At 36.7% G+C, this 15,094-nt stretch overlaps 1 protein-coding gene across 1 annotated transcript; it reads left to right on the top strand.

Moving 5' to 3' along the window:
- The first annotated feature begins 9,462 nt into the window (after positions 1 to 9,462).
- Positions 9,463 to 14,986, top strand: LOC137385315 (UPAR/Ly6 domain-containing protein bou-like). The gene is made up of 3 exons (XM_068071755.1): positions 9,463 to 9,663; positions 10,400 to 10,576; positions 14,648 to 14,986. Exons 1-3 carry the CDS (start codon positions 9,609 to 9,611, stop codon positions 14,878 to 14,880), a joined length of 465 nt encoding a protein of 154 aa, XP_067927856.1. The 5' UTR covers positions 9,463 to 9,608; the 3' UTR covers positions 14,881 to 14,986.
- Positions 14,987 to 15,094: the final 108 nt, after the last annotated feature.

Below are 15,094 nucleotides of genomic sequence, written 5' to 3' on the forward strand. Positions count from 1 at the left end.
AGGGATATTTACTCTGTCACAGATATACACTACTGAGGTAAATCAAGCCTAACGGAGTATAAGGATATGTACTCTGTTACAGATATAGACTACTCAGGTAAATCAAGCCCAACAGAGTATAGGGATATGTACTCTGTCACAGATATAAACTACTGAGGTAAATCAAGCCTAACAGAGTACAAGGATATGTACTCTGTTACAGATATACACTACTGAAGTAAATCAAGCCTAACAGAGTATAAGGATTTGTATTCTGTTACAGATATACACTACTGAGGTAAATCAAGCCTAACAGAGTATAAGGATATGTACTCTGTTACAGATATACACTACTGAGGTAAATCAAGCTGTGTTCAGACATAGACATCTGCAAACATAAACAGCTAACCAGAGTTTGTTTGGTTCTACCGCCAATATCATACAACAGTATCTTTAGAACAGCAATTGTTTGCAAATGTGTGACAGTAAAAAAGAAAGTAAGTAAAGTTTGCTTTTTGCTGGCTTTTTGCAGCGATTATTTTGGTGCATGTAAACATCCGCATGAAGCATGGCCAGTACTTGTATAACCCAATCTAGAGATAGTTTGAAATAAAACATGGAGTGAGATACAAAGCCTAACATTGGACTATAAATACAGTGTTTAAAAGGAGGCCATTGCAAGACTGTTTGTGCCTAAAGAGTGTTTATGAAATGTAAACGGATGAAGAATGCTCGGCCCTCTGATGGTAACGGAATATATTGTAGCAGACGCACCTGATTGCAACGTACTCCTTCAGAATTGTTCTGTAGATCGGGAAGTCCATGATTGGCTGTTATAGCGAGTAGTTAATAATATAGTTTTAGTGTCTTCTCTGTGTGCCAGCCACTTATCAAATTATTTTACTTTTATTCCAAAAATGATGACATCACCACAACCCAGAATATTTCCCTTAAAATTGCCCCTTCAGTGATTTCCCTTTATTTCTGTTATTTCATTTAGTTATATGTACAGTTTAAACCTTTTATTCAAGCGGGTACATCTAGCCTATCACTGTTTACAGATGTATACTACAGATGATGAAGATGTCAGTTATGTGACTGTAAAAGAAGTGAAGGAAACCTCACGAGGAAAGTTTCTCGTTCCTGAAATGACAATGAGTAACACGATATATTGTTGTTCAGCTGTGACATTACCAGGTATAGATGGGAGTTCTTCCGGCATGCGAGTGGCCGCTTCGCTGGTAGCAAAGTTATTACTGGAAAAATAAAATTACTCGAGTAACTTTTTATCAAGTAATTTATCAAAATGTATTGCATATGGCCTGTAGCTTTGTGAGGATATTAAAATTATATTTGTAGGGGGATAGAGGGCAGCTCTCAAATTTTCAATGAGACCCAAGCGGGCGGTTTATTCCTGAATTGAAGGTTATGGAAAGATGAATAGCCTAATTATATACAAAAGGCTTATTGGTCTTGTTAATAGTTGGTCTTGTTAACAGTTGGTCTTGTTAACAGTTGGTCTTGTTAACAGTTGGTCTTGTTAACAGTTGGTCTTGTTAACAGTTGGTCTTGTTAACAGTTGGTCTTGTTAACAGTGTTTTTAATATACATGTATTCCCTTTCTATATATACATGTATTTCCTTTTTATGTATACATGTATTCCCTTTCTATGTATACATGTATTCCCTTTCTATGTATACATGTATTCCCTTTCTATGTATACATGTATTTCCTTTCTATGTATACATGTATTGCAATTGTATGTATACATGTATTACCTTTCTATGTATACATGTATTCCCTTTCTATGTATACATGTATTCCAATTGTATGTATACATGTATTTCCTTTCTAGGTGTACACGTATTCCCTTTTTATGCATACATTTATACTGATAAAAATAGTAACAGTCTGTACAGTGGGGTGAAACTAGTTCCTACTTGAAATAGGCTGAGTAGATCACGGGATGGAGCACATTTTATATGCGTACATGTTATATAAGTCGAGATTTTAAAGGTCTCATCAAAATCAAGCCAACTGCAAAGAACTACAGGTATACAGCGCTAATTAAAATTGAAAGTATTGTCTAGTAGAATTGTAGTATGACACTTGCACAGCCTACGGAGTCTACTTAGATAAAGTCAGCGTATACTTATCCTCTGGTCATGCTAATGAAGCAATTTCCACAATTTTTCTGACAATTAAACTTCTATATTCTAATCCAATGGTCACAAGTGAAGTAACAACATTTGACCTATTACAGTTATATGTCTGTATAGTAGAAACCTATAATAACATATCATATCTTAAAAACCAAAGACACTCATAGAGTGTCTTTGGTTGTTAAGGCTTCCATTTCCTAAACAGGTAATTTAATAATTATAGTTCATATTTTTAATGAATGGTACAGAAATCATCAGCCTGTATTTAAACGGCATATTTCATAGTCCATCTTACAGTCATATATCTTTCTTCTCTACATACTGATACAAGTTTAGAGTGTGTATCTCATAGTCTATCTTACAGTAACATATCTTCCTTATCTACATACTGATACATGTTTAGAGTCTGTATCTCATAATCTATCATACAGTAACATATCTTCCTTCTCTACATACTGATACATGTTTAGAGTGTGTATCTCATAATCTATCATACAGTAACATATCTTCCTTCTCTACATACTGATACATGTTTAGAGTGTGTATCTCATAGTGTATCTTACAGTAACATATCATCCTTCTCTACATACTGATACATGTTTAGAGTGTGTATCTCATAGTGTATCATACAGTAACATATCTTCCTTCTCTACATACTGATACATGTTTAGAGTGGGTATCTCATAGTCTATCTTACAGTAACATATCTTCCTTCTCTACATACTGATACATGTTTAGAGTGTGTATCTCATAGTGTATCATACAGTAACATATCTTCCTTCTCTACATACTGATACATGTTTAGAGTGTGTATCTCATAGTCTATCTTACAGTAACATATCTTCCTTCTCTACATACTGATACATGTTTAGAGTGTGTATCTCATAGTGTATCATACAGTAACATATCTTCCTTCTCTACATACTGATACATGTTTAGAGTGTGTATCTCATAATCTATCTTACAGTAACATATCTTCCTTCTCTACATACTGATACATGTTTAGAGTGTGTATCTCATAGTGTATCATACAGTAACATATCTTCCTTCTCTACATACTGATACATGTTTAGAGTGTGTATCTCATAATCTATCTTACAGTAACATATCTTCCTTCTCTACATACTGATACAAGTTTAGAGTGTGTATCTCATAGTCTATCTTACAGTAACATATCTTCCTTCTCTACATACTGATACAAGTTTAGAGTGTGTATCTCATAATCTATCTTACAGTAACATACCCTCCTTTCTTAAACTAAATATTTTTACTTATCAATTTTGGTTTTTTATTTTGCGCCTTTTCCTCTTTACATCTTCCTAATTACGTCGGCTTCCTAATGATTGCTTACATTTGTGCGCTTGCTTAGAAGGCGCTTTATGAAAACATCTTTGATTAATATGATATTTTCCAAAGCTTGCCGATAGACAATTAAATATTTTTTCTGGTTTTATTAGATCTTTTTATTTGTTTCTATTTCAGTTTTATGATAAAAGTTATGATCAAGTCACGCTGCTTGCTGATGAGAATAATTGTAGGCGATGTCAACTGATTACACTTTGTAGGAAAAATCTTACATTATTACCTTGGCTAGCAGTATGAAAAACTGTACCTCTGCAACCTTCTCTTGTAACACATCTGTGTATTTATACATATATACGTATTTCTCAAAGTACATTTTATGTCTGTACGTCTGTACGTCTGTACGTCTGTACGTCTGTACGTCTGTACGTCTGTACGTCTGTACGTCTGTACGTCTGTACGTCTGTACGTCTGTACGTACGTCTGTACGTACGTCTGTACGTACGTCTGTACGTACGTCTGTACGTACGTCTGTACGTACGTCTGTACGTACGTCTGTACGTACGTCTGTACGTACGTCTGTACGTACGTCTGTACGTACGTCTGTACGTACGTCTGTACGTACGTCTGTACATACGTCTGTACGTACGTCTGTACGTCTGTACGTCTGTACGTACGTCTGTACGTCTGTACGTACGTCTGTACGTCTGTACGTACGTCTGTACGTCTGTACGTACGTCTGTACGTCTGTACGTACGTCTGTACGTCTGTACGTACGTCTGTACGTCTGTACGTACGTCTGTACGTCTGTACGTACGTCTGTACGTCTGTACGTACGTCTGTACGTACGTCTGTACGTACGTCTGTACGTACGTCTGTACGTACGTCTGTACGTACGTCTGTACGTACGTCTGTACGTACGTCTGTACGTACGTCTGTACGTACGTCTGTACGTACGTCTGTACGTACGTCTGTACGTACGTATGTATGTCTGTATGTATGTATGTCTGTATGTATGTCTGTATGTCTGTCTGTCTGTATGTATGTCTGTCTGTCTGTATGTCTGTATGTATGTCTGTCTGTATGTCTGTATGTCTGTCTGTATGTCTGTATGTCTGTATGTTGTATGTCGTGTAACTGAATTCCGGCTATAGTTATTAAAATTTTGGAATAAAGAGTCCGTACTAAATAAGATTTGATCTCAGACCCTACCATTTGTCAGTCCAATGCCCTACCCAATAGACCACAGAGAATGAGTTGCTGGCTCATCGATATAAGTCGCTATATGGGAGCACATACCCAACAGTTTTGCATACCACGCAAGATGATTGCATAAGTAAGTGATTGTCATTAGTTAACTTACTAAAATTTTCCATCGGCAATCTGCCAGGTTAGTAGCAAATGACAGGCAACTCTCATTACTTCTCATCGTTTATAAGCTGATTTTTAATACTCGGGCAACACCGGGTAGCACAGCTAGTTTCTTATATATGTAAATAATTTTGGCTGAACACCTGAGCGTATAATATAAATTAACTCATGGTATGAAGAGTTATGAATATTTTTTGATTGTAATTTTATTGCGCTGAAAACATCAAACAATAGTAAGTCATAGATAGGAATGGCTGTAACCTATCTTAATAAGGTTCCTGCACAGTGGAATGAAGTTTTAGATTTTCTTTTTAATTCTCTTTCACAGAATAAAATCGTTCTAACTACTTCAAGTGAAAAGTAACAGTCTTGGTTTACAATGTGAAAGGTTTTTCAAGATTTATCAATACTAATCCTTCTAGAATGTGGGCAGACAACGCTGCGAATACCAAGAAGACAAATGAATCGGACACCTGAACCACTACAAATAGTAAACAGTGAATTGATGAGTCACAATGTCTCATTAACATCTTCAATATCATTTTACTGATTCAAAAAAGCTCCACTGTTAACAAATTATATAAGTGATCATAAAATTTCATAAAATAAAACTAAACACAAGGCTCTGTTTAATAACGTGTTCAGATTTTACATTGTGCTTTAACTCTGTGACAGAAGAAATTTTATTGATTTATCTCAATTTGTGAGAGTTTTCTTACCCTGCTTTATTTTTTTATCATGACTGTTTAGGTCAATACCCAGTCCATTTTATCGCAAATACACTTCCAACCTTCATCTATACTATGAATCTTCATACTGCAATGAAATGTATACTATGGTTTTAATAACACAGCTGGCACTAATGAAACATCACAACTCATTTTCATTGACAGTATGTTGTACATAGTTTCTATAGCAGCCCCAACCTTTACCTAAAACAAGCCAACACTTTCTTATTTCCTCCAGTAGGTTTGTATAAATTTAGTAGATAGCTAGCGATGAGTGTCCAGTTTAGCGGCCAACATGCCTGGATTCAGGCCAAATGAGATTTCAAAGTGGATCCGTAATGAACTTTATGAGAATTATCTGCTCGTTTAACGAGACCATAGAGCAAGTTCTGCCAACTCCAATATTTGACTAATTTGATATTTGATGAGATAACTTAGATGAGGCTGAATTAGACGGCTTCCAGTATGCCAAACCAACTTAAATATAACATAGGCATATCCACTGAAGAAGAGAGGGTACAAACTTGGAGGTTGCATGAATTGAACCAAAAAATTAGATGCTATGCAGGGTGTTCAAGAATACTATGTTATAAGGGTTGACCGATTCAGTGGACACCCCAAAACAAATATCTAGTGATTATCATAAAATAAAGTTTTTTTTTTAACATTTTATAAATAACTATAGCATCGCTGCAAATATATTAAAGTCAAATAAAAATTATATAAAAATAGTTGATGATCAGATTCTACAACCACTGCAGTTGCAATGAGCACTTTTTAAATAAGTTTTGTCGCAAAATGTCATATACTACGACAATAATCAGCTCTAGCAGCGGTTTACTGCCATCACACTAAAGATGAGTTGATCTTTTGAACACAAGTCAAGGTTTTACTGAACCATTTGTTACTACTTTTTCATTCACTTGTTATGTAGGCTGACTTTTACAGAGCACAGGCTAGCCTCTTATTGTTGTCCTCTCAGTCTATAAGCCTATATGAAAATTGATGGAAAGAGAAGCAACTTTGAAGTTACTCCCTCATCCTTATTTGCATTTTTCATCAAAGAGTTCACAGGAAATCATTCACTGAAAACATCTGAAAGACAGTGTCTATGAATTAGAGTTTGTATCACCATGGGCACAGTGTGCATCATGTGCATCATATGCACCAGATATTCACTTTGTATTTTATTTAATAGATTTATTGTCAACAGAAGTTATAATTTCATGTTTTTTTAAACAGATTATACAGTCTACAGATATATAGAAATTTTGTTGCATTTAATCGACTGAGCTGACCTTCTGGAAAGGAATTGTTTTTAACGATCTTTCTTACACAAAGATAATTAATTCTGTAAATATAAACATTTATTATTCGTGAATAAAGAAGTGATTTGTATTGATTCGTCATTCATAAACCTGTTTGAGCACCATACGGAGCATATAGCGGCATAAAATCTATTATTACTAGCTTGGAAATCTTCATTCGTTCCCAAACTGTTTTAACTAAAGGCCTTTTAGAAATATAGCTGACATTATGGCCAATTACATCTGTTTAAGCAGCAGCGAGTAGTGGAATAATTAGTGTTCAGCTGTTATTAGTAGTGACAGGTAATATTCCTCAAGATGCAGCGCTTGGCTTCCATTGAACAACAAGAACATTTGAGAAGGCTCATTATCCCTGTACATACATTTAGTTATTCCTCATTGCCCCCTGTGAGGATTGCCAGCTACACTCATAACATATCCTCAGTATGCATCGAAGTTATACAATTGTGTATACTTTGCACAACCTGACACTAACCGGATAAAAAGTAATTGATCGTTTCCTAGCAATACAGAATATTAAATATAATATAGAATAGAACAACAATATAGAATTATTAAACAAGCAACATAAACGTAAACAAATAACATAAAAGGAATAAAAACACTGTGCATATTTGTTGTTACATATTTTGTTGCGCTAAATTGATAACGTAAACCTAGATATGATGAAATATTAACTTTTATCGAGGAAAGTGGCTTGTGAGCTGAAGAAGTAGACTCTCCAGCTCACAAATGTCAGCAGTCATAAATCTATCGATGAGCCATAAAAACACCGCTTGATGCTAGGTAACTGGGGGAATAGTAACAACACAACTAGGCGACTAGTAACTGCCCGACTGCGCCTTACTGAGCCATCTACAGAGTAGGTTGCACACAGTCGCGGACTGGCGCAGTCGATGGGACTGTACCCGAGTAGACAGGCGCAGTCGACGAATGGATTAAACGTCCGTCAGTCAATCCATCCGTAAACCGAGTGTGGACCGAGTGTAGGCCGAGTGTGGACCAAGTGTAGGCCGAGTGTGGCCCGAGTGTGGACCGAGTGTAGGTCGAGTGTAGACCGAGTGTGGACCGAGTGTAGACCGAGTGTAGACCGAGTGTGGACCGAGTGTGGATTGAGTATAGACCGAGTGTAGACCGAGTGTAGACCGAGTGTGGACCGAGTGTGGGTTGAGTATAGACCGAGTGTAGATCGAGTGTGGGCTGAGTGTAGACCGAGTGTAGACTGAGTGTGGACCAAGTGTAGACCGAGTGTAGACCGAGTCCGTAGCCACGATTGGAGGATGGGAACAAAGACAGCACCGTACAGGATTCGAATTCATAACATTCAGTTTATTAGACGGACACTCTTACACCTAGTCTAATTATTTTCCTAACAGTACATCAGACTCGTTGCGCACATCCTTGTTCTTTATGGGCACACCTGACGATTTCCCACGGCACAACAGACTACCGATGTACTAGTAATTAATAATTTAAAATAGGCTTTTGTGAGAAATGAATTCTATAATTCTATAAGGCTTTCACAGATTTTAAAGCCTCATCTAAACCAGCAAGAGGTAGACTGTAGTTCATTTTATACCCCCTCTTGATAGTCTAAACAGCGCTGCCTTATAGCTGCCAACAAACTGCTTTAATAAAATATAGAATTGACGTTGCTCATATAAAATCACGTTGTTCATATAAATGACGTTGTTCGTATAAAATATAGAAATGAAGGGCGCAGAGCAATATGCATAATTAGAATAACTGCCTTCTTTCACATTCTTGCCAGTAAATGCTGCAGACATTTTTTGTAATCATTCTTGTTATTTACACTCTGTCCACATTAACACAATTTTAATTTAATTAACTAAAATGGAATGCATGACTCCAAATTATGTCCTTTCTTTACTGTTCTTGATCTAAGGTCAACAGCTATTTCAACTTATCACAGGCAAGCATTTGAAAACTTGTGAGAATTAAGTGAGTGAATTTCTGTAGAATTCAATGGCTTAGGTTAGCAATGTTTATCGAGCTGCAATGAAGAGTTTATAAAGTATAAAAATGTTGACATTAAATTGCAACCAGATGTAGATGGTGGATGAACAACATGGAAGACTTCATCAGTAGACCAATACTATAATAGCAACATGATGGTGAACAGTGCACTGCAAGCTTCTGGGTAGACTTAGTATCGGACAACTGTTGCTGCCCTTGAGAAAATAGAAGATTATAGCCTGGAATCTTATAAATTATAGATCTTACGCTCTAAAATCCTAGTTGTATTCAACTCTTAGTCTATTAGCAAAGAACAGCCAAGCTAGGTGCAACTGTCACATTCTCAGTTTTTCTTTTATGGCTTGACTTTCTAAATTCTTCTAATCTTTTTTTAAAACGTATTTTTATGTATAACCTCCTGTCTTATACATAGATGAGGGTGTGTGAGCTATACTAGGTAATGTCTGTAGACCAATCGAAATGCCAACAGGAACACTGCTATTGTCAATTAAAGCAGCGGCTATCGATCATTACCCGACTGCAGGGCATCTTTCAAGTGATTATCATAGTGTGTATCGTCATCTTCTCCGACTCAACAATAGCCAGCAAGTGCATAAGACGTCCAATCAATAACTATTTCTGTCCGAAAACCTAACATCACTTTGTGGCATTCGATACGCGAGTAACACTTTCTTATGTACCGCCTTGTCTTGGCTTACATGTAGTTCGCTTCTCATACTATAAGGCAGCACTGTAAATCATGCTGCAGGCAGTATGGCCTTTCCTTTTAGGATTCGTCAGCTATTTTATCTTAGGTGAGTTGTTATTATTTATAACAGAACTTTTTGCATTTTGCTTTTTTCAAGTTCCTTTCACTGCAGGCCATGCTGTTGTCTTGCTTCATAGACACCGGTTGTTCCTAAGGATGGCAGTTTAAAACAATAAAACATAGATACTAAATATAATTATGGATGATAGCAAATTTTGGAGTTGTTGTGACTTTGGTTGAGCTATAAGCTTTGAGGAAGTTTATCTACATTGCTAATAGCCCTGTAGAACAGGGGTAAGCTGTTGCTAAATGTTAGCTGGCAGAAGTGCCATGAAGTCGCTATAAATGAGTACAGTAAGAGTGGTTGGTGTTACATGTTCCACACTCTCTGTTATAGAGGTAGAGAAGTTGGTGTTACATGTTCCACACTCTCTGTTATAGAGGTAGAGAGGTTGGTGTTACATGTTCCACACTCTCTGTTATAGAGGTAGAGAGGTTGGTGTTACATGTCCCACACTCTCTGTTATAGAGGCAGAGAGGTTGGTGTTACATGTTCCACACTCTATAACAGAGGTAGAGAGGTTGCCGTTACATGTCCCACACTTTCTGTTATAACGATAGAGGGGTTGATGTTACACGTCCCAAACTCCGCTATATAGGTAAAGAAGTTGGTGTTACATGTTCCACACGCTGTTACAGAGGTAAAGATGTCCCACACTATTTCTGAAGTAAAAAGACTTGGGTGTTACATGTCTATCATTCTCTATCATTCTCTATTATAGAGGTAGACGGGATCGGATGTTACATGTGCCAATCAATCAACGGGTCCAACCCAAGATGTGAGGACACATTCAACTCACACCCAGACCTCTATCAGTCCAGTTGCTTTGCTGCCAAGGGAGGCGACATCCTTGGAACTTTTCCTGCAACCACATGCCTCAAACTAAAAGCAACCAAAGGTCAGAGGTACAACTGAGTCTTCACTTCGTCGGTATACGTAAAATGACACAGTCATTTACAGCGCTTGGGTGAATTAACAATCATGGTAGACGCATTATAACAACAAATTTTTACCGAGGTGGTATTTTAGTGACAAACCTTTTACATTAAACTGATAAGTTTTTTGTTGCAGAAATTATAGGGGTTAGAGCTATTTACTATAAACAAACCAAAGGTAATCACTTATAACTATTGACTGCGAACCTATAAATTTTGGTCAACGAAAAATATTCTATACCATCATAAATGGCAACTATGTTTGCTACACTAAGTGACTGTCATAAACTGCTCTGTTGCTCCGACTGACCAGTTTTCATCTAGTACTGACTCCGGGCAATCTCGGTAAATTTCTATTGTTTTATCATGTGCTTAGATGATTTTACCACAAGTCTCGCTTCTCTTTAACAAACAAAGAAACAATAGAGTGAAGGTGGCTTTGGAGCATGCAAATCTTCATGACCAGACTCAGTTCATTTAAAAGACTGCGTACTACTCCTGACTGACAAGTGAGCAGCCCACAGCTGAACAAAACTATCAAATTAGAGAGAGGCAAGCAAGAGCCAGTCACAGGCTCGAATTTTGAAACTCTGAGAACTTTTTAATGTACTACGGGCGGAGCAGCGAAAGACGTTGAAAACTTGTTCAATGGTAGTACAAATGACTACACATCAGACATGTTGAATTAAACTAATACACAGAGGTAATGTGGGTTTACTTTCTACATAGCGCTGGGGTTTGCTGAGTGGCCACAAAAGAGATGCAAGAATTTCGCTCAAATTTCTACTGTGATAAAAGGTTCCAGTGATATTGAAATTACAAAGAGCTCTACGGCATTCTTAACTCACTACTTTATTAAATGCATAACTTGTGTAAGATGTATTTGTAGCAAAACAAATTTTGAGTGTAGTCTATTTTAAAATTGCAGATTTTAAAGTCTTCTGATGCACACAGTGGCTCACAGTTTAATTATAACTTTTGATAAATTGTGATTTACTCATATTTTATAATTGTTAATCTGCTTTTTAATTACTAATACACTTTTAAATTACTCGTCAACATTTAAACAGCTAATCCACTTTTCAATTTCTAATCAACTTTTCAATTGCTAATCCACTTTTAAATTTTTAACGGATAAAGGCCGTGTTCAAGATTGAGGTGGAAGAGCGAGTGCATTATCATCGTAAGAACTTACTCATCTAGAAAGTTTTACTTTTTCTGTACGACCGAAGGATACGACTTTAGGATACAAAGTGTTTGTAGGTTTGTCAGCTCATGATTTACAAACAATATTACAACTGTTTGTTATGTGCCGATTCAAATACAGTATATGAAGGTGCTTTTTATGGTAGATGTGAGAGAAGTGATACCGAGCTTCAAATATAAAATTCAACCAGCTGAAATAATGATTTTGACCATAAAAGTCTTTGCATTGCCATACTAACTTTCTTATCAGTCTAACTAACAAAGACATCACTGAGACATTCTGTAACATTACGCGTAAAATAGCATTCCAGGCAAACATTTTCATAATGTTCTACAAACATTATCTGGCGATCATTATTGTTTTATGTTACAACAATGTTGCAAGACCATTTTGCAGAGTGCTGTGTAAAAATATTATTGTAATATTCTATAGAATGTTACGACAATATTTATAAAGTTTATTCCTGTAACATTTGATAGAATGTTACAGGAATAAACTTTGCTAACGTTATCATTAAGTTGATAGAAAGCATTGTTATTGAATGTCCCAGCGATGTTCTATAAAAGGTATTTCGGAATGTTTGAGCTTATCTGTCTATATAACATTGACTTACAATGTAAAGGGAACATTATGGTGTGTCATCATTTCTACTCTCAAATGAACGTTACAACAATGTTCTGACAATGTTTTCCTTAATAATTTTGTTTCATAACGTTTTTATTGCATCATTTTACTCTTGCTAGTTAACTGGCTCTTTTAGAATTTTCCTCGATAGTTCAATAAATACAATGGCTACAAATCTTTAAGAAATAAGTTAACTTTAGTTTTGCTACTTTTGTCAGAAACGTATGATCTATTTTTGTGAAGCTGTTGTCCTCTAATAATGAAAAATTATTTAAAATTAGATGGAATGAAGCAAATTAAAAACAAATTTTTAACAAATATAGAAACAAGCAAAATAATGTAGACAAATTAAGTTAATTTTAAATGATTCATGTAAACAAGTCATTACAAATTTCAATTTTCGCCCTTCATTATAAACATCGCGATAATGACTAAGTCACAATTGAACGTGTTTACCATAACAGTGTGTTTGTTCTACCGCGCGATTGTCATATACCTTTTCCGTGTGATTGTCATATACCTTCCCGTGCGATTGTCATATACCTTTCCCGTGTGATTGTCATATACCTTCCCGTGTGATTGTCATATACCTTCCCGTGTGATTGTCATATACCTTCCCGTGTGATTGTCATATACCTTCCCGTGCGATTGTCATATACCTTTCCCGTGTGATTGTCATATACCTTTCCGTGTGATTGTCATATACCTTCCCGTGCGATTGTCATATACCTTTCCCGTGTGATTGTCATATACCTTTCCCGTGTGATTTTTATTGCTGGCTTTTGATTGTGTTTTGCATAATTTTTTTGTTATATATCATACTACCATTTGAGCATTTACCAACAGTTTAGCTTGAGGAAGAAATGTTGTGGGAAGGTTATGTTTGTGGGAAAGATGTGGGTACTCGGTTCGTAACAGGAACATTCTATGACCTATCAGAATGTTTGAAAGTGTCTACACATTTACATCTCATTTATGTTCTACGCGTAACATTCCTGGAATGTTAGCTAATATTTTTGAGGCAACATTATGGAAAAAATTCTTGTGAAATATAACATAACATTTGCCCAATGTTGTGGGAATGTTGTGTGAGATCATTTGCTGAACATTCCAGCAACATATTTCTCACAACATTGCTAGAACGTCAAAAAGCTGTCTACACAACACCTTATGTCAATGTTGCAATGAGAGGCTTTTGGGATTTTTCGGGACATCTCTGGAATGTTCTGGAAATATAAAACTGTTAGTTGAGAGATTCATTTTCTCTCCGAAACAGTGAAACCAAAATATTATTCACTCGTATGCTCTTTACTGGAGAGTCACAAATGGCACCTATTCACCTTCAATTTGAGCAAGATTAGCCCAGACTGAGATCATGCGCGGGGCCCGTAGAGATCACAGGGGAGAGCGTTTAACCAACCAATCGCTCTCAGACTAGAAGATATGCAAGGCTGGTGTATAAACAGAAGCCCGTAGAATTCGACTGATGACCTTCTCTACGGGGATCTTTAAATGCATGAAATTGAGTGTTTGGCGTACAAGCATGAAAATTTGCGTAAGCAGTTATCAGTCCCTGGCTATCTCACATGTGTGCTAACTAGCTGGCTCCAATGGCAACAAAACACTAGAGGCAGGCGAGAAACGAAGAAACTTCACTCTGCAAGGCTTAAGAGGAAGCCTAATTATTATCGGTGTGGTGTTAGCGTAGGCAGCGTGAGATTAAAATTGCATAGGCTTCTCTGAGAGCTCTTATGTTCTCATCAGCTCCAAACATGCACTCAATTGACCAGCAAAGCTTTGTTAATACGCAAACTTTATTATTGGCCTAATTGTGTTTATAAGATTTCTATATAACTACAGAGTAGAAGTATTCCGAGGTGAAATGGATTATTTTCAATACTTTCAAGCAAAACACTCTGGTTATTGAGACGCGGTTAACAAAGTTACTTCAGCCTATGCGCAGGGGTCAGAACTCTCCACGCATCCAATCGCCTAGCCAACTAAGTTGTGTACGTGCCGTCCACCACGAGTCTTGTATATTAGCCATCGTATACTATAAACAAATACATCCTATTGAAACAACCCTGAGTGAACCTATTTCGCAATTACCAAACTTACGTTACAGTAGGACCATTTACAAAAACAAACAAGAGGTTTATGTATCAAAAACCAAAAAAGTATGTAACTCAATATATGATTACAGACAACTATACGGTGTTCGTGCGGGACTGCACACTAGATCGTGGAGGAATCACTAAGGACGTCGAGATTGGAGCCCTTGATCACTGCGGATGGATCCGATCTATTTCATTTGATGGAACAATGATGCGTGGATGCCTGACTACGTGCGAACATGACGGGTGTAATAGTGCTGCCACTCTGCTCACCTCGCTAACCCTGCTCTTATTAATTATATTATCATTCTTATTTATTTAGTGTTGTAACAGACACCAGTCACTGAGAGCTGATTTTACACTGTTATAACTGATTCTGGCATCTGTTCAGTGTTCATCCCGGTTATGCAAATAGAAGTTAAATTCTTGTTGCCAAATGCATGAGTTATTCCTATTGGTCACTGCTTTACCTTTTCACACAACATTCACGTACATATGTCTTTGAAACAAGTGAACAAGATCTTATGCATTCAGCC

The sequence above is a fragment of the Watersipora subatra genome, chromosome 1 (assembly GCF_963576615.1).
Source record: "Watersipora subatra chromosome 1, tzWatSuba1.1, whole genome shotgun sequence".
Taxonomy (NCBI): domain Eukaryota; kingdom Metazoa; phylum Bryozoa; class Gymnolaemata; order Cheilostomatida; family Watersiporidae; genus Watersipora; species Watersipora subatra.

Bases quoted from the DNA above. Each gene is read 5' to 3' on its own strand.
- LOC137385315 (XM_068071755.1), top strand. From the start codon at position 9,609: ATGCTGCAGGCAGTATGGCCTTTCCTTTTAGGATTCGTCAGCTATTTT. The intron at 9,664-10,399 runs GTGAGTTGTTAT...TCTCTATTATAG, and splicing joins CGTCAGCTATTTTATCTTAG to AGGTAGACGGGATCGGATGT. The intron at 10,577-14,647 runs GTCAGAGGTACA...ATATGATTACAG, and splicing joins CAAACTAAAAGCAACCAAAG to ACAACTATACGGTGTTCGTG.